The following is a 20,917-nucleotide window of genomic DNA, read 5'->3' on the forward strand; positions in this document are numbered from 1 at the left end:
AGGCAGGGGACAAAGGTGATCAAACATGCGTCTTGCTCTATCCCAGTAGAGAAACTGCAGCTGAAAAGAGAGACCCTTTCTCTCTGTTCTGGTGGCCTTTAAAATCCACAGCTGCCAACGGGCCACTTTGTCGGGCAGAGGTCGAGTATTCTGGGCTTGTCTGACTGCATAATTTGAGCTGAGAAAGAATTTACAAGTGGCTTTACTGTTTTATCCGGGACTTTTGGGGGAGGCTTGACAGCTGTGGGGGAAACTGGTAGCAGGCAGGGTGCTGAGGAGGAGAATCAGTGTGGACAAGTGGTTCAGTTCAGGGTTCTGATGTTAGAATATCACACTTTCTTCCTTCTTCCTAGTTTTGTATTCATAGCACTTAGGACTGGATCCTAATAAATGCTTTTTTAATGATAGGCATTTAAAAGCTCAGTTACTGAATGGATGGGCTTGTCACCTTGATATGCAGAAGAGTAAGGAAAGATTTTCTTTTCTTTTTATTTTTAATTACTTATTTTTCCCTAATAATATCTTTATTTAAGCACCATGCTTACAAACATGTTTGTACTTTGACTTATTTCACTCTGTTGTTCGGCATCTGGGTTGGGAAACTTTTCCTTTCTATTTGTTTTTCTCTTTTTAGCCTACATTGGAAGTGCTCAGGATCACACACACACACACACACACACACACACACACACACACACATATATATATATATATATATATATATATATATATATATATATATATATATATATAACCTAGGGTTTAAACCCAGGTTAACCACTTGCCATTGTACTATTATACCAGCCCCAAGAAAACATTTTCTCACCCAGAACTTCACATAGCCTGCCATGGCGCTCCTCAGATTTTATCCAGAACAGGGCATGCTGGGCTTCAGTGCTGGACCTGAAGTTTTCAGAGGGACAAAGCATAGCAATGAGATACATAGACATTACAGAACCCTGGGGAATGTCACACAGCTCCCCATTTATTTCTTTTGTTTTGGGTCTACCCCTGTCAGTTATCAGAGTTTTCTATTGGTTTTGATCTGAGGGGATCACTCCTGTTAGGTTCCAGGTATCATGTGGAATGCCAGAGATTGAACCCAGATCAACCATATGCAAGACAAATGTAGGAATATGCTGTACTATTACTAGGCAGCAGTAATATCCGGTAGGCAAAGCACAAGAAAGAAGGAATTATTACTCTCCATTTCTTTCTTTTATTTATTTAATTATATTTATTTGGGGTCACATTTGCTGTGCTGTGTGCTAGGATTACTTGTGGCTCTGAACTCAGAAGCTTTGAATACCTGGTAGGTTCTAGAAACCAGAGGGGATTCTGGAAATCAAACTCAGGTCAGCTGCCTGCAAAGTAAAGATTTTTCCTTGAGTCTGGAGCAGTGGCACAAGGAATAAGGTGTCTGCCTTGCCTGCACTAGCTTAGGAGGGACTGTGGTTACATTCCCCAGTGTCCCATATGGTAGCCCAAGTCAGAAACGATTTCTGAGCACATATCCAGGAATAACCCCTTAGTGTCACAAGGTGTGGCCCAAAAACTGAAAAAAAAAAAAAGATTCTCCCTGATGTCCTGATGTCCAGTCCCCCATTCATTAAGTTCTTTAGTCTCTATTTGACCTTTAAGTCATGGTCTCCACCTCTGTCAGCATAAGCACCTTCCTCATCAGAGTTCTTCTGGGTAGTCAGAAACTTCTTGCCATTGACATGCTATGAGAAATGCATGAAGCATCACTACTTAATACATTTTAGAATTAGAGAATTATATTTTAGGAACTATTATTATTTGGCTTTCCATCTTATCTCACCTCCTTTTGACTACATATATTGCTCCAGATTGAAGTTTTCTCAGGCTTGGGTGTTGTTGGGGTGGTAGTAGCTATAAGCCCACCTATCAAGTACCTTCTTTCAAAGGAGCAGAGGGGACTGGAAAGACACATGCCTTGTATGCGGTCAACCTAGATTCAGCATCCAGCATTGATCACCGGAGCCTCAACAAGAGTGGCCACTGAGTATAAAGCCAGGCATCAGACTGGAGCACAAGTGACTCTTAAACAAAAACCAAAATAATAACAAGAACAAAAACAACAACAATAATAATAATGTAAAGTGACAGGAGAGGGTTGCTAATTTGAGTGGTGAGCTTTGAATCTGCTCTGAGTTCAGTCCCCTGCATTTCATGACTCTTCAAGAAAGGCCCCTCACACCTCCCACAGATGTGGCCCTGGACTCCTCAAATGCCTGAGCACTGAACCATGAGGCCCTGCAGCATCAGATCAAGCACCATCAGGATTAGCACCAGGCCCAAGAACATGGTGTGCTCCCTATTAGAAAATAAAAAAGGAATGTTGAAATTGTTCTGTTCTCCAAAATTCCTTTCACAACCACCACAATAATAATCCTGACAGCAGGGGTAGCCATTATATAACTATACTCAGACAGAAAAAGAAGAGAGAAAAGAAGGAAAAAAAACCCACAAAAACACAGAATCAAGGACTGGAGTGATATATAGCAGGTAGGGTGCATGCTTTGCAGTGAACCAATTCTTGTTTTCTAGCAACCCCTTAAGCCCTCCAAGCACTGTCAAGAGTGAATCATGCTTAACTCCACTCTTTTTTATTTACCCAGGCTACACATGCTTAAAAACTGGTTTCAATTTTTTATTTTTTGGATTTTGGGTCACACCTGGCTTTGTGCTCAGAAAATGTTCCTGGCAGGCACTGGGGACCATATGGGATGCTGGGATTCAAACCACTGTCCATCCTGGATCAGCTCTGTGCAAGGCAAATGCCTTACCGCTGTGCTATCTCTTCAGCCCCAAAACTGGTTTCTTTTTGTGAGTGATGCATAATAAACTTTTTCCTTACCCAAATCCACTACCAAAATTTTCCAGTTAGGAGAATGCAAGGAGCAATGCTGAGGTCTGACTTTGACCATTGTCTTACATTGACATCCTATATATATATATATGTTCCAGGTTGTGTTGTGTCAAAAACCAGGGGTAGCATGACCCCACTTATCCCCTCAGAAAATTTTGCCTCCATAATATATAAATCTTTTTTATTTTGGGGTCATTCTTCATAGTGCTCAGGTATTCCTGGCTCTGTGCTCAGAGATCATATCTGATGGTGAGGAGACCATATGGGGTGTCTGGGGTTAAACTTGTCTCAGCAGTGAGCAAAGCATGCATATCTCTCCAACCCTTTCCCCATAATTCTAATTGGTGCTCAAGCATCCAAAGAGGTCATGGGTCAGTCACTTAATTACTTTAACTTCCTTCATGGTAGTTTAGGGAGCCACCAAAAGTTGCCATACACACATTATTGGTTATTTACTATGTGCCCGTGTGCACATGCAATGTCTTGAGAAGTAAATATATGTTGAAGTTGCCAATGAGAAAAAAAAAAAGGTACTAGACAGCCTCTGGGTGCGACAAAAAAAATGTTAAAAATCAAATGCAATTTTTCACACATTATTTCTTACAATGATGTTGAGAGCTCACGACTCTCTGTGTTGTTGGCCAAAGCTTTATGACAATACCAAAGGTCCAGTTATGCCTTAAATCCTGACCCATTCTCTTGAAACTCCTTCTCCTACAGCTCCCTAACTCAAGATCTTGCGCCATCCGCTCTCTAATCTTTATTGCGTTCCCCTGACATGAGTTAGGAGGAAAGGCAAGGCTGATGACAACACCATAAACTTTTGAGATGGTTTTACCACTCCCGGATTCAGTTCCTTTATCTGTAAAATATGATTCTTAAGATCTGTACTATGTTTTAAGAAATAAAAAAGAAAATATTAGTTAAGGCCTATGGTTGGCATCGCAGATGTATTTTTCTCTGCTTTGATCCCCAGCTGATAACTTCCTTCCCCCACTCCCTGCACGCCAGATTTGCCAGTAGAGCTCAGAGCCTCTCTGTGGTGCTAATTCTTCCTTGCCTGAACAAGTAAATCACCCAATGGCTGTGCTGCATGCATCTCTGGGGGCAAGGCTCAGGCATCGGCATTTTCAAAATACTGAGAGATTTCAAAACATTCTCCCCATTCTCCTCTAAATCAAGGTTGAATCCACTTCCCTACTGAGTTGACTTTTTTCTTTTCTCTTTTTTTTTTTTTTTTTTGTATAAGTTAATATTATATACAGAAGACCTTTAAGATCTTCTTTGAGTTGTAATGCTTTGGGAGCTAACCAGACTTGGTAGTAGGTAGGCGCTTACATTCTGGAGCAGCATAATTGGAATCTGTTTTCGCCCACAACTTTCCCTTTCAAGTGTTTTCCATTTAGGTAGAATAGAGTGGTCCTGCATTCTCTATAGTAGTCACTAGGCTCTTGGGCCTATTTAAATCTGGAGTCCTTAGTTTTTAATTTAAAATTCAAATTCTTATGAACCCTTAAAACATACCAGAGCTCACAAGGGACAAAGCTGGGGCCATGCTGCAAAACACAGCTGTACAAGTTTCCCATCCTGGCAAGAAAGTTCTCTTGGGCTGCCCTGTAGCAGACATTTCAATAAAGAGGTGACAGTGGGTGTTTCCTAATGAACCTCTCATTCAGATAACCCAAAGAATGGGACCCTCCCCACTCGCTCCACCCCCAGTATTATGGGATTCTCTTGACAAGATGTGGGGATGGACAGGAACAGAAACATCAGGGGGCCTTTCAGACTGATCCCAACCTCTAATCAGTTCTTACCAGTTGGTTAAGCCAGGTGACAAACCCAATTCCCTTGTGCTGACAGCCATGATAATCAGGCACCTTCTTTGTTCATTATGCTGTCTTCAACCCCAGCATTCTTATGCAGCCCTGCATTTAGTGATCACTCACTGTGACGGCACACTAATGAAGAAATAAAACACACTCTCCCAGACTCATTCTTCTAGCCAAAGAGAGACTCTGCTCCACTGGCTTGTAAAATCAAGTTTTTGTTCACTTGGAGAACAATTAGACCAGGTGAATACGAGTAGCATTGGCTAATTTAGAAGGAAACACCTACAAAGTTCTTCACACCCTCTACATGCCTCGAGAACTTCAAAGAATTTAATGGGAGATAAACTTTTCTTGTTTAGGGTAAGCCTCAGGGAAGCCAGTCATCTTTCAGCGGAAGCAACATCTCAATGTTTTCAAAGACATACTCCAGGCCTGGTTGAATAGTCTTAAAAGTGTTTCCAAAACTTTAAAAATATGCCTTGAAATTGTAAAGAAATTGCCCAGAAGTGAGTAAAAAAGGACAAGTCTGAAAATCTGCATTTTTGTTTTGTTGTAGGGTTATACCCAGTGATGCCCAAGGGATACTCCTGGCTCCAAACTCATAATAAATGAGGGGGCAGGATTGAACCCAGACCTTCTGCAGACTAATCGAACTCTTGCCCTTTGAGTTCTCTTCCAGACCTAAGAACTTGCATCTTGGAAAGCTCCAGATGCTCTGTAGAGCAGTTTCATTATCTTGGTTGGCCACTCTGACATAGGAGACTAACACTTTTGCACTCCTTTCTCTTTAGGGTTGTTCTTCTACTTGATGGCAACTCTAGGAACTCTATGGCACATAGTCTTCTGCCCTAAATAGAAATCAGTTTCTTTTTTTGCTGGGTGGTGGTGGTTGTGGGAGATTGGGTCATACTCTATAGTTTCCAGACCTTACTCCTCTTGTATCTGTGTTCAGGGCTCACTACTTAAGGACTCGGAGAACCATATGAGGTTCCTATGATTGAACCTAGGTTGGCCATGTTCAAGGCAAGTGTCCACTGCTGTACTATCACTCTGGAAATCAAGTTCTCCTTTTTATTTCCATGAAAAAAAAATCTAACCTCATGTGGAGCTGCATGATCCCAAGCACTGTTTGTGAGCACCCACTGCATGCCTGCCAGTGAGGTGTAAACATTGACTATCCACTTGCATTTATCAAAAAAGGCAGCAATATATGGGGGTGACCTGGCCATCAAGACACCAACATCATGACATCTATACATACAAAGGCAGCATTTAAGTTGATGAAAGAATTTGGATTTCATGAGTCAGTTCTTAGCAGGAATTTTGATATAAGTGATGAAATGATGGGCGACCTTGAACTATGCAGATTCCTAGGTCTCTCTTTTTCTCTTTCTGTTACACACACACACACATACACACACACACACACACACACACACACGCATGCACACGCACACACAGCTCTAATCCCCTCCTGGACTTTCATTTGGGCTTTGTTTGTGATTTTGTGGGCTTTTGTAGCTGACTTTTCTTCTTTCACATAGTTGCAGTGAGTCAAAAGTAAAAGGTCTTCTTTCCCCCCTACTGGGAAAAGAACAAATATAGTTCTTTTCCCAACCCCTTATTGGATTTCAAATTGGGTCAGGAAAATAAATAATCTAATAATATAAATTGATTTGGGTTATCTAGAAGATAACTAATAACTAATTAATTAAGATAACAAAAGGATAACTAATTTGATTTTTTTTTTGGTTTTTGGGCCACACCCGGCGTTGCTCAGGGGTTACTCCTGGCTGTCTGCTCAGAAATAGCTCCTGGCAGGCACGGGGGACCATATGGGACACTGGGATTCGAACCAACCACCTTTGGTCCTGGATCGGCTGCTTGCAAGGCAAACACCGCTGTGCTATCTCTCCGGGCCCCTAATTTGATTTTTTTCTTGCCACCTTTAACATTTGAGTCCTATTACCTGTGCAGTTGGCTCTATTTCTAGTTAGAAATCTGTCCTTGCACTCTCAGGTAATCTTTATTAAACTTGTTTGGTGAAACTTATTAATGCCTCATGATGGGAAGCTCTTTGTAAATAAAAGATTATTATTTTAAATTGCTAACTTGAAGGGCCTTCACAAATCTGTCTCCAAGTAAACGGCCTTGAATAATTCAGTCAGCTATGCCAAACAAACAAAGAGTGATTGATTGATACTTAAGACATGGCCTAAAATATTCCAAAATTGCAGCTTTTAAGACAATTTCTACTAGAGAAGCTTAGACCTAATGAGGGCAAATTTACCAAGATCTGTAACGAAAAAAGTTCTGGTTTATAAAGGGCTCAAAAAGCCCAGCTCCAAAAATGGCGAGCATTACTTATTTTGTCTTTACATTTGCCTTTTCTAATTGAATTTAGGATAGCACTGTACTTCCTGCAGAAAGTGTATTGTTTTAAAATTACCATTTCAGTTCTATTACTCAAAGCTCTTGCTTCTAATGCTTTCTGACAGTTATCAACATAATGAACCATAATGAAATGATGAGCAATCTTCAGTGGGAACCCAGTCAGAATCCCAGTGGTACTGTGTGACTGCTGTTAAAATCTGAATGCAAATTAAACTAACGTCGTCCTTACTTGGTTTCCAAGGTCATAGAGATATTTCTTTTTCCTAAAGAGCTTTAATTTTGGAAAACTCATCTCTATTTCTAAACAAGTCCTTGAAGGTGCCACTGATGATTCTGTTCAATTCTCTATCCCCAAAGAATTACATGCTTCATAGTTTGGCTACAGGAGTTGGGAAGGGATTTCTAGGATAGGGCTTTGGTGTGTAAACCATAGCATAAAAAGCAGCCATTGATTTCAAGTCAATGGCATTTGTTTTTTACCTGAAAGACTATTTCTTTAGCTTTAAAGTTAGTTACAAGTCACAAACAATAATAAGGGAGGGCACGGACATTTTGTGAAGTTGGATCGATGATCAGAGCAGTTAGTGCTAAAGAAGAACTAGTTAGGAGGAAAGGAAGAAAAAAGAACCCAAGTTTTGTTCAGAAAAGTGTTTTGGGAAACCCAATGACTGATCTCTGATCATTTCATATTTTATCATCTCTCTTGTCCTTGAGTTTTTGTGAGCATGCTTGAATGAAAGTTCTTTATTCTTAGATTTTCAGGGGGACTTGATATTTCATGTCAGTTTCCAGATTTGAGACATCAGAGCAGAGTACAGTCTGCATTCCATTTGTCAGAGGAAGAAAACTCAAATTGAAACACCACCTTTCCCATTGCCAGATTTCCGGTTATGGTTTTTAGTTCAGAACACGAGGTTTGCTGCTTGTTAGCCAGTTGATAAGCTCATTCTTGAGCTTCTCCCTTGGGATACAATTGCTAGTGGTAACTAAAAACAATGGATAATACAAAGTCAAGCCTTTCACCCAATACTTCTTCAGTTAGATGTCAATAATTTAATATTTGACTTTAGTGAATAAACCTCATCCTTGTTTTTTCTTTTGGATTATCTGTCAGCATTTTGACTATAAAGAAGAAAAAAAAAATACCAGTTATGCTTAACAAGAAAGAGTAGAAGGACCTCCATTGAATCACTTACTATTTGGTTGTAAAGAAAATGCACAAAGCTTCAGGAAATTTTATTAATATCACAGATCACCTCATGCTATTTTAGGCTCTTCACCTTTCTACTCACTTCTCATTTCATGTGGAGAAACAGTGCAACACCAAGGATTTTCATGAGAGTTAATAGTACATGTGGATTGAACTGGAAAATATAGAAGTTTGAGTAAGACTGATGTATGCCAACATGAAAGGCTTGAATGACCTGCCGATGCCATTTAGTCAGTTTATTACCATGTCCTCACCACCATGAATAATTAAGAGTGGCTTGTTATCAACAGAGCCCTGTCATTTCTGGATAGTGTTTTTGACACTCTTCATGGGACCTTTATAGTGGTTTGTGCACAGCATGCTTCTCAGAAACAGGCTCAATTATACATTTTCCCGAGATTCCCCTGGGGCGAGAACTGTATACCTACTTTACTATCAGCCCTCTCATTTCCCTCTCAGAGTAGATTCTGGTTCGACATACTCTGTGCAGCTCAGCTGATGAACTGTTGAAAGAGTTCTATTGCATAGAAATGCCCGCTCCCTTCCTGTGCCTTTCCTTCCAGGAAGAGAAAGTTTAACAGAATGACCTTAGAAAGTAGGGATCAGAGTAAAGAGAGATTTACTTTGTTAGGAACTAGACTAGCATCTATGTACTGAGTTCTGGCACTCTTCAGCAAGAGGGATAGAGACACTAGGACAAATATAACTGTGGGTAAATTGAGAAACTGGAGGAACTTTCTAGTTCCACAAGCAGTTCAAAGTTATGCTTTATTTTTTTGCTGCTCTTTGTTTCTCTATCCTTGGATAGGAGTGATTTTGGGATCAGTTTTTAATCACAGCATGGATTGGCTGTGCTAATTTGGGTGGGTTGCTTAGGTCATCAGATTGCTATGGAAAATAAACACTTTTCTGCCAGATTTTACAAAGGGGATTAACTTAACTAAGATAAAGAATGAAATTGGGCTTTTTGAGAAATGTAAATGAATTCACTGGCAGTTAATCCTAAAGCAATGAGTTTTCTTTTCTGCTCCATGACTTAAAAAAGTGATTCTTTTGGGGACAAATTTATAACACAGTGGGTAGAACCCAGGTTTGCCCCTGACCTAGGTTCGATTCCCATTTCCATTTCCATATGGTCCTAAAAGCCTGCCAAAGAACTTTCTTAGTGCTGAGCCAAGAGTAACCCCTGATGGCATTCCTGTGGGGACCCCCCCCAAAACAAAAACAAAAACAAAAACTGTTTCTTTCCATTTTGTTTGCTTCCTTCTTTCTTTGTTCCTTTGTCTCTTTCTTCATTCATTTCTACCTTAACTCCTTCCATTCCTCCATTGTTCCCTCCTTCCATTTTTCCTTACTTCTCACCCTTCGATTTTTACCTCCTTTTGTCCTTCAGTCATTTCTTACCTCCGTCTTTCCCTCCCTCCCTCTTTCCTATACCCTCCCTCCCTTCCTCCCTTCCTTCCTTCCTTCCTTCCTTCCTTCCTTCCTTCCTTCCTTCCTTCCTTCCTTCCTTCCTTCCTTCCTTCCTTCCTTCCTTCCTTCCTTCCCTCCCTCCCTCTTTCTTTTTTTTTTTTTTTGGTTTTTGGGCCACACCCGGCAGTGCTCAGGGGTTACTCCTGGCTGTCTGCTCAGAAATAGCTCCTGGCAGGCATGGGGGACCATATGGGACACAGGGATTCAAACTAACCACCTTTGGTCCTGGATCAGCTGCTTGCAAGGCAAACACTGATGTGCTATCTTTCCGGGCCCCCCTCCCTCTTTCTTTACCCTTTTCTTTACTATTTGTGTTTTTGATGACCAGAGGTTACACGCATCCCAGTCTGTGATGCTGGTTGGTACCTTTTCTGCTATAATGATTATAGGGGACCATCCACCATATTTAGTGCTCAGACATATAGTCTACTGTATGCTCACCAAGGCGCTCACACATGTGCTCAAGCTGTCACTCTAATTTGAGGGTTGAACTAGTTGCTGGAAATTACTTCTCTTTACAAAGATAACAGATTCAGGCAGCTCTGCATATGTCTGCATATGTAGGACACCAGGGATTTAAACTCTGAACCATATAACTTTGCAAGGCAGACGCTATAAATTTCTATACTATTTCTCTAACCCTGAATAAATATAACAGCTAAGCATTCACTGCTGTAACTTTCTTGTAGATAACTGAGTTTGTTTTATTAGGCACGTCAGCCAAAAATTAGTCATCTGGACTAAGGAAAAGAAAGTCCAATTAATTCAGTAAAGAATAAAGTAAAACAGGACAAAGGGTTTCTGGAGAAGAGATTGTGGGAACATAAGCCAGAAACATAGGCAGTGATGAAATTTCTGCAGAGAGTTAGGAATTTTTCATGACAGAGGCAAGTGATTGATGCACCCAATTGGGTCTGTGTGTGTGTTACATTTTTGTTTTTAATAATGGGCAGCTCTACTTTAGCTCTATTCATTGTTAAAACTTACCATAAACTGCTATGATAAAAGGTTCAGCGCTGTTCATCTATCTTGGGAAGAGGTGTCCCTGAACAGCAGTCTTTATGTAAACTAATCCACAGCAGCCAGGGTTGAGAAAAAGCAATTAGTGGGGGCAACATATACAACTGTCACGGGGGATACATGGGTTTTATTTCAGTGAAAACTTACTTACCCCAACTGTTTATTCTGCCATATAACCTGTCGTTCATCTGGAGAGGGATTAACAAAAGCTTATCTGAAGGGTTGGAAGGGTTTTACAGCGAAGGCACTGGAGTCTTATTGACAGTCCAAAAGTTGTACATGATTAATGAAGCCTTATATGAACTGGAACTCGAGACCCAAGCTATCTTGTGCTGGGTTGCCTGGGTCTTTTTGCACGTGACAGTTGTGCTTTAAGAAATTCCATGTAAGAGTTACGTTTCTGCCTATGTGGCTTGACGAATGTTTCTTTCTGCATTCAGAATTAATTGCATGGCTTAGATGTGGAATTTTTAAAAGGTGATTAAAAATCAGTTAAGTATTAAAAGTCTGTGATCGCTCCAGAGCCTCTCTATGTGTGAACCCAGACGATTTGTTTCCCATTCATTCTCTCCTGCCTTTTTTTTTTTTTTGGCAGATCTTAACTTTTTTGTTTCAACCTTGTGTATGTAGCCTGTTTTGTGTGTGTGTGTGTGTTTTGGGTCACACCCGGCAGTGCTCAGGGGTTATTCCTGGCTGCAGGCTCAGAAATTGCTCCTGGCAGGCACGGGGGAACCATATGGGACGCCGGGATTCGAACTGATGACCTCCTGCATGAAAGGCAAACGCCTTACCTCCATGCTATCTCTCTGGCCCCAGCCTGTTTTGTTTTAACTAGGCTTTGTGATATGTACAACTGCTGTGACTGTTATTCTGACCACAAACTGGAGGGGACTAATGAAGTCTCTTTTATCCCCTTTTTAATCTGTAGAATGGACAAACCTCTATTAGATGTGGGACATTTTTTTTTGAAGGGCTGGTGTAGTGTAATAATCTGAAGGAGAGAAAAAAACAAATGTTTGTTTTTCTGTTCTGATGAAAACACAGACAACAAAGAATTAAAAATTCTCTCAAAAAAAAAAAAAAGCTATGTTAAAATAGAATGGATTGAAGAGAAGAGATGTAGTATGAAGTCCCCAGGAAGATAGAGTTGAGATTCCAAGGACAGAAAGTCACCATGAGAACAACCAGGAAGGAGAAATTTCCAGAGAGAGAGCTAACTAAAAGGCATTGAGTTGAATGATCTATTTTCTTCACATTGTGAGTTTTAAATTTGATAACTTGATTTTCTTCCTCCTTTCCTGCACCCCACTATTCCTGCACACCCAATATTCCATTGGTTCTGGAATCTTAAGTTAGTACTGTAATTCTATAAAGGAAAAATATTTCTGGTTTGTTTGGCAGATGATACTTTCTATCCATATAGTTTTAGAATCCTATGACATAAAGCATTTCTGTGTGCAATTCATAACAGATATTGGTCATTTGCTAAAGCTCCATGATATCCTGAAAACCATGAAGAGATGCAATTTGCCTATCTTGAGGGTGGGATATTGGTGAATTATACAGAAGCAGGTATTCAGACCTCCACTTCTATAATTTCCATGCAAAAAAAACCCTCCCAAATCTCCATTTATTTATCACTGAAGCTATTTATAATATTAGGTTCCATGTTGGCAAATGTTTTTTGAATGAACTTATTTATATTTATTGAGGCTCATCCAGAAACTTAGGTTAACCCCCAAATGTTGCTACTTTTAAATCCAATTGTAAATCAAGCAAGCATGCTCTCTAAACAGCCCAGGAATTATGTTGACTTCTCATGTGTGAGAGGGAAGAAGAAAGAATTTAGAAATGACTGAAAATGTCTTTGCTGCTTCCCACTCACTAAATTTCTCCAACATAGTTTGCAGTTCATTTCTAGAAGTTTGTCTTTTCTCAAAGGAGAGCACTAGATGGGTTAAGAAAGGTCAAGCTTCCTTTTACGATTTTTCAAGATATATTCTCTTTCCGAAGATATGATATGATAGCCCTTTGTTTCTGTGGTAATTTGGCTATAGTTTCTTTGGGACTTCATCTTGTCAAGTTCCTGTAAATGAAATGCAAGTTGACATCCCACTCGAAAATAATAATTACTCTCTGTAGCACCTTTCACCAGTACCTGCTGTGCGATACAGAAAGTATTTCACACCAGTGAAGCGAATGGATGTTCATTAAATTGATCTGCAATGGCAAAAAAAAAAAAAAAAGAGCAAGCCCATTTTTATTTATTTATTTTTTTTGAGCAATGAAAAGCTCAAGAAAGAGGCCAGGGGGCCCGGAGAGATAGCACAGCGGCATTTGCCTTGCAAGCAGTCGATCCAGGACCAAAGGTGGTTGGTTCGAATCCCAGTGTCCCATATGGTCCCCCGTGCCTGCCAGGAGCTATTTCTGAGCAGACAGCCTGGAGTAACCCCTGAGCACCACCGGGTGTGGCCCAAAAACCAAAAAAAAAAAAAAAAAAAAGAAAAAAAAGAAAAAAGAAAAAGAAAGAGGCCAGAAGGTTTTGTATATTTTATGCCCTTTCTGTCAATGAAGGTCATTTGAGCTTTTAAATTCAGACCTGTGCCCTGGGCTGTTTATATGTATAAGTCATACTGAACTGAACTCCTTACAAATGACTGGACTAGACTGGAAGTTGCTAACATTAGGGAATTTTTCTGATTCTTTCTGTGAGATCTTTCATCGGTTCCCAATGAAATCCTTATAGACGTTATTGGTACACTATGGCCTGGAGGCCAAATTCACTGCCACCTCTTTCTGCAAATAAACTTTTTTGAAACTCACCCACATATATATGTTTATGGTCATGGGGTGTGGAGGCTGAGGGCCTAAACTATTGACTATTATTTTCATTAAATGCTGCTCTGAAAATTTATAACGCATATATTCTATGGAATTTTATTTTTCATGTTTGTAATATGGCTGTTTTTCATGCCACTAAATTATATTCAAAATGTGAAGGGCATTCTGAACAAGAGAACTTTAAAAATAGCTGAACACACTAACCTGTTCTTACATGCAGGGAATCTTCTGCTTACATGTGAATTTGAAGGAGGTTTTACAAATAAAACCAAAAATGTCAAGGAAGGACATTTTATTTTTCCTTACATGCACTTTGGTATTTGATTTTTATTTAAAAGTATCTTAATTTTGATGAGAAAACTCTAATTAAAAGAAAAATTGGCATTCTGTAAAGGTTAGTAGTAGAATGCCAGCCTGTCTTTGAAAAATGTGAAAATCCGTTTTCTACAGAAAGTTTTCCATAGTTTTTTGGATAAATCAAAATGAAGAAAGAAAAGGCATCATAATCAACTCCAAATGAACAAAATGCCATCTGATAGAGCCCATAACAGAAACTCCCACTATAATGATGAGCTCAGAGCTATTAAAAAAAAAAAGTGGAGTTTTTGTATTTCTCTTCTTCCAACACTCACACCAGCCCTATTTAGCTTCTTTCTATTTCTATATTCTATATTCCTTCCCCTTTGAGTCCCTTCCTTTTAAGTATTCGGAAAAATGTCAAATAAATTAGGGCATTGCTTTTGTCCTCTACTCTTGCCATCATCTAGAATACACCGCAGAACTTAGACACTCAACTATTTCTTATTGACTAAAGAAATGACCCTAACATTTCTCCTGACTGAAACATCCCCTAAGATATGACAATTAGTCATATCCTAGTGTTTTTGCATAACTGATAAATTTGACTTATATTATTCGCATTGATATACACCTTTACAGGACTTCATGCGAACGAGCTTGCATAGAAACTCCTACCCAGCACTCTTAAAGGAAGACTGTGGTCTGTGTGAGCATTTGAGGCATTAGAGGACTTTAGTAGTTCTCCAATCTGTCCTTCACTCATTCACTGATTCATTAAATGTTTATTAAATATGCTCTGCACTTGGACTCTCTGTAGAAATGGGAAAATGAAGAGGTCAGTTCTTCTCTCTCTCTCTCTCTCTCTCTCTCTCTCTCTCTCTCTCTCTCTCTCTCTCTCTCTCTCTGTAATTTTGGGTCATGCCCAGCTTGTGCTCACTCCTGACTTACTCCTGACTCCTTGCTCAGATATTAATCCCGACTGACTCAGAAAATCAGATTTGGGTGTGAGGAATTGAATATGGAATGGCCAAGTGCAAGGCAAATACCTTACTACTGTAATATGACTCTAGCTCCACCAATTCTCCTTTTCAGGACCATGTAGACTTAGTTTAGAAAAAGTCATGTGGTGGTGGTAGTGGTAGTGATGTTGGTGGTGGTAATGGTGTGTGTGTGTGTGGGGGTTATTAGCAATTCTCCCTTACTTGTTTTAATGCAAGAAGAGATTAGAAATGAAGATCCTGGGAAAGCATGGCAGCTTGCGTTTCACCATGACCCCAAGTGACTGAATATTAGTGTGTGTTGCTTCATTGATTGGTCAGTGGATATGATGTCAATTCTGAAACTAGAAAATAGGCAATTTTACAAATGGTAAAGTTGGTCTTTATCATTATATTTCTCCTAATATAATTGGAGATTTAAATGCAGGTAGACAGTCTGAGGAGAAAGCCAATTGCGTAGCAGAAAGTTGGTTATTCCTAAATATCTAGAGAGAATACTTATATATTAAGTTTATATAAACCTTAAATTTATATAAAAAGAATGCTTATATAAGCACAGAAATAAAATTTTAATAAAATCTCATCCTATCCTGGATGCTTTGTATTTATTGAAATTTTCCATTATACTCAGAATGCTGCATTCTCTTCAGTTTTCAGGTTTTATTTTTAAGTGCTATTGTTACATATATAAATAACTAACCCAAATGGAGTCTTGGATTAATTCATTCCTTCACTAGAGCAAAAAATACATTCTTTTCAGGAAGTGTATCACTATTAGGGCAATCATGTGATAATGATATTGAATATCATCATCTTTTAATAAACAATTCTTTAGAAATAATCACCATCATGGTACTACCACCATCAGAATTTTAAGTTAGAAAACTTTTCTGGTCCTGAAGAGATAGTATAGCGATTTTACTACTTGCCTTGCATATGACTGACCCCAGTTTGTATAGATCCAGGAGTAAGAGCTGAGTTCTTTCATAAATGCTACTAAAACTACAAGTCCTTTAACTGGTCTAGGCATACTAAGACTTACAAATGTTGTGTATGTTCCAATAAATCTGATGGAGGTAGCACTGAATTTGTAATTGCATGTCTGCTTTGAGTCTATTCCAGACTTTTATTAATACTCACTAGCCAAAGACAAAACTGCACTGTATTCCATTGGTTTTGTGTTTGTCCTCTGTTTTGAAATCCTGCAGCATCTTTTTTTTCCTTATGTGGAAGTATTGTATCTCTGAGTCCCACAACCATTTAGTTTTCTGCTCCATTTCTTCTCAATTTTGACACTACCATGCCCCTTCCTACATACTAATCACTGACTTTTTGCTTCTGCAGTCCTTGATTTGTTGTATCTCTTTTTCCCATGTGACAATGGACCAGGAACTTTGGCAAGGAGGTTAATGGATTTAAGAGTCAGTCTGATTTAACCCTGGAAGTTACAGAGCACCAAGGGCTGACCCATTTTTTTATGCCACGCTGTGGTGAGTTTTAGCTGCAGACCAGGGATGAGATTTCCACACCATGGCAAGTCTCTGCAGAACTGAAATAGAATTGAAGAAACATCATTCCTTTCCTCCCTTTCTTCTGAAACTATGGCTGGAACTGATTCATTGTTCTGATATTCTATTATCCTATTTGAAGTTGGGTGGGAAGTCCTTTAAAGTGCTTGGGGTGAGGTTTCGTTGTTCCAAGAGCAAGGCAAACAAATGCTCCTGAAGCCATCTTCCCGTCCTGATTTTATATATTTTAAAAGGAGTCATAGAGCAAACTGGAAAACATATCAAAATTGGGAGTGAGTGCTTTGGGACTTTCGTCAGACTGCCATTAATTGAATTATGTCAGTGCATAATCAGATGTACTTTCTAGATCTCAAGTTCTTTATCTTGAAGATGATGTTCTTTTTTGGTTTGTTTGTTTTAATTGGGGTCTTTTTGTTTGTTTGTTTGTTTGTTTTTTAGGTCACACCCTGCATCTCTCAGGGGTTATTCCTGGCTCTATGCTCATAAATCGCTCTTGGCAGGCTTGGGGGGGGGGGGACCATATGGGACCTGGGATTCGAACCACTGTCCTTCTGCATGCAAGGCAAACGTGCTACCTCCATGTTATCTCTCCAGCCCCCTATTGGGGGGGGGTTCCTTAACATCTTACCTGGGAAACAGAATTCTTAGATTTTTTTTTGTTTGTTTTTGGGCCACACCCATTGATGCTCAGGGGTTACTCCTGGCTAAGCACTCAGAAATTGCCCCTGGCTTGTGGGGACCATATGGGACGCCAGGGGAATGAACCACAGTCCTTCCTTGGCTAGAGCTTGCAAGACAGACACCTTACCTCTAGTGCCACCTCGCCGGCCCCGAATTCTTAGATTGTTTTAAGGAAGGATTCATTTATTCACTAAATTATTCATTTAACCCTATTATATTCCAGTCACTGTGCCAAGACACGGATTTAAAATCTAAACAAGAAAGAAATTTGTATTTTCTTTCTAAGACCTGCTGTGAAATAATCTTACCTTTCCTGTAAATTTTGCAGCTGTTTTTTTTTTTCTTTTTTTTTCTTTTATACATCACAGAATGAAGAACAGGATTTTTAAGGCTGAGAGGCTGTGGGTAATTAGTCTCAAGGGGAGATGGGGAAGACCTGCTTCTCTGTTAAAATAAAGTCTTCAATTAAGCTGTATAAAAAGAATAGGAGAGTGAAATACTCTTATTCAACATTCCCACCTAAATCCTTGCATTGCAGGAGTTACGTAATAATTTTGAATATGAGTCCCCATGTGCAGGCACTTCTCTAGTTCTCTCTCAAGAATGGCTCTGGTGAGGACATTTATTGGACAGGCTTGACACAACTTCTTGGGATTCAAACAGGCATCCAGTTACCATCAACGCATTTCCTTCAAAACCATTATTAAGGATGAATTAGAAGTAAGAATAGATACAGTTGGCAAGAAACCTCTGGTTTTCATTACAACTTCATTTATTTCTTTTCTTGGAAAACCAAATTGGGAGAAGAAAAAAAAAGGAAAAGAGGAAAAAAGGGGGCTTTCTTAATGTCATTGGGAGGAATAAATTTTCATTAGTGTGTGCCAGTTCTTTGAAGCCTTTGGAACCCACTCAAACCAGGCAAATTTCTTTTCTCTTTCTTCACCTCCTTTCTTCTCCTTGAAGGTTGATATATCATCAACACTGTAGATGTCAGAGTGAGCAACAAGAGACACTGAGGTGAAGGTGTCTGGTGTCTTCCTCTTGCTTTGAAACCAATCACTTTATTGTCAGTGATCGGTTGTTGTCTTTCAAAATAACCACTGCCACCTTTCACACTTGAGAAACTTTTATCTGTCAGTGGAGCTAGTGTTCTGCATGGACCTGACACAGTACAATCTGGTTAGTGAAAGAGAAATAGATGGGGTCTTAGGGTCTTTGTTTACCATTGAGATCTCTGAGCAACTGTACCTGGGACATTTGTGCAATCAGGTTTAACCACTTTCTACTGATTCCCAAAAAGCTTCACTCTCAGTTGCCAGGGTGAAGCACAGAGTTCTTTTATGCCATATGGATGGCATGATATTCTTAGGAGTCATCATGCATTTTTTTTAGGAGTGAACTGCACCTAGTCATTTAGCAGAGTCCCACAATAGGCCTGAAAATTTATAAATTATACTGTCAACCATTTGTTAGATGATAAAACTGGTAACTAGGTTAATTTTATTCTCCAGCCACCTTAGTGAGAAAGGTTGATTTGAACCATTTGTTGGAGACTTGCTTATCAGCTCTAAGTAGCAATCAGCTGCAGGTGTATTGAAAAGGAATGCAAATGACAGTCACTTACCATTTCCTGTCCACAGTTTCCTTTAAAAGATCTTCCTAACTAGATATACTTTTTTTTTTTGTTTGTTTGTTTTTTGGGCCATACCTGGCAGTGCTCAGGGGTTACTCCTGGCTGTCTGCTCAGAAATAGCTCCTGGCAGGCACGGAGGACCATATGGGACACCAGAATTCGAACCAACCACCTTTGGTCCTGGATCGGCTGCTTGCAAGGCAAATACCACTGTGCTATCTCTCCGGGCCCTAGATATACTTTATTCATTCCCTCCCACTCAAAGTACCTATTGTTTCATTTCTTTTCTTCTCCTATCTCCTCCTCCACCACAAGTCCTCCTCCTCCTCCTCTCCTCCTCTTCCTCCTCTTTTATTCTTCTTTGTTTTTGTTTTTGATTCCATGTGACACCTGACAGTGTTCTGGGGTTACTTCTGGCTCTGTGTTTAGAAATCACTCCTGTAATGCTGGGGGATGATATGGGATCCTGGGGATTGAACCTGGGTAGGCTGCTTGCAAGGCAAATTCTTTAACCCCTGTGCTACCACTCCCGCCCCTGTTTATTTTCTTTGATTAAACAAAAATAAAATAAGCTGCATAGGAACAATCAACTCATTCCAACGATACATCTACTGCCTTTGTTTGCAACTGCAGTTGTTGATATGGCAGCTCTTTGCTTCATTCTCTGTGAACAACAGCAATCCTTGCAAAATGAAAACATATGCTTTTGTCTTACTTGGCCATCTTACATCTTTCTTCCTTGAACTCTGGAGAATAGTAGCAATTCTATAGAATTTCAGTTCTTGATGTGATTCTTTTTTTCGCCCTTTCTCCTCCAGGTCCACCGTCTGCTCCCCTCAACTTGATTTCAAATGTCAATGAGACCTCAGTGAACTTGGAATGGAGCAGTCCACAGAACACAGGTGGCCGCCAGGACATTTCTTACAATGTGGTTTGCAAGAAATGTGGAGCTGGTGATTCCAGCAAGTGTCGACCCTGTGGGAGTGGAGTTCACTACACTCCACAACAGAATGGCTTGAAGACTACCAAAGTCTCCATCACTGACCTCCTCGCTCACACCAATTACACATTTGAAATCTGGGCAGTGAATGGAGTATCCAAGTATAACCCAAGCCAGGACCAGTCAGTATCTGTCACTGTGACAACCAATCAAGCAGGTAAGAATCTGTGATCCACTTTATCGTGTGGTCTAAATTTGCAAAGACAAAAAGCTTTCATTGCTTTGACTGAATAGTAGAATTTAGCCATTGAAGTAGAACTGTTTGATTCTCATGAAAGACTGTGTGAGTATATAGGGTAGAAGATACTTAGGACTCTTAATGACTTAGTAGACCGTTTTATTTATTTCTTTTTAGGGGGAGAGTTTGCAAATAGAACTCATAGTTCTCAGAGTCTACTCCCAGCTTTGAGGTTGGGGGTCACTCCTGACCAGGTTTAGGGGATGACTTCATGTGCCATGGATTAAGTCCAGTTTAAAGCATATTAACTTCTGTTCAGTCTCTCCCAGTATTTTTGGGAGACTCACAGCATAGTGTGTTCTAGGTAATGGAACTTTCATGAGACTGAGACAGTATCCAGAGAAGAGGGTGGCAGTCCTCTGAATTGCATCACACCATACAAGAATTCCCCTGTATCTAATTCGACAGTTTCTTCATTAGGACCATGGCTGGGTATAAGAGGATTTCCATACTATTAAAGCTGTTGAAGTTGATTTTTTTAAGCAATACACTGTACTCTTATATTTGCTATATTTTCAGCAAAACCATTGTCAGCTTTACTTCCTATTTTATTTCCTGTGTGTAAACATAAAAGATAATGAAATAGTGGAGTGTGAGAATCACCATGCTCATCTGTGAGCAATGAATGAACTACATGGATAACTTCCTTTTTACTGTTTGTGGTTGATATTTTTTTTTCTTAAACACACAGTTGTGGAACTGGGGAGATGGCCTCCAAGTGCTATATTATGTGCATGACATGAGTAAGACCTGACTTTGTTTCCTAGTACACATGTTCCCCAGAGCACTGTAAGATTTGTGGGGAATGAAACCCTGGTCAACTGTGTGCAACTGCCCTATCCATAGTATTATCTCTCTAGCCTCTCTGCTCATTTTCT

At 39.7% G+C, this 20,917-nt stretch overlaps 1 protein-coding gene across 1 annotated transcript in view; it reads left to right on the forward strand.

Moving 5' to 3' along the window:
• EPHA4 (EPH receptor A4) overlaps positions 1-20,917 on the forward strand; it is a 159,127-nt gene that overhangs the window by 75,241 nt on the left and 62,969 nt on the right. Inside the window, exon 5 of the mRNA XM_049768402.1 lies at positions 19,620-19,958. Coding sequence (XP_049624359.1) covers positions 19,620-19,958 — 339 coding nt within the window. The remainder of the gene's footprint in view (positions 1-19,619; positions 19,959-20,917) is intronic.

This window comes from Suncus etruscus, chromosome 2 (assembly GCF_024139225.1).
Source record: "Suncus etruscus isolate mSunEtr1 chromosome 2, mSunEtr1.pri.cur, whole genome shotgun sequence".
NCBI classification, from domain to species: Eukaryota; Metazoa; Chordata; class Mammalia; order Eulipotyphla; family Soricidae; genus Suncus; species Suncus etruscus.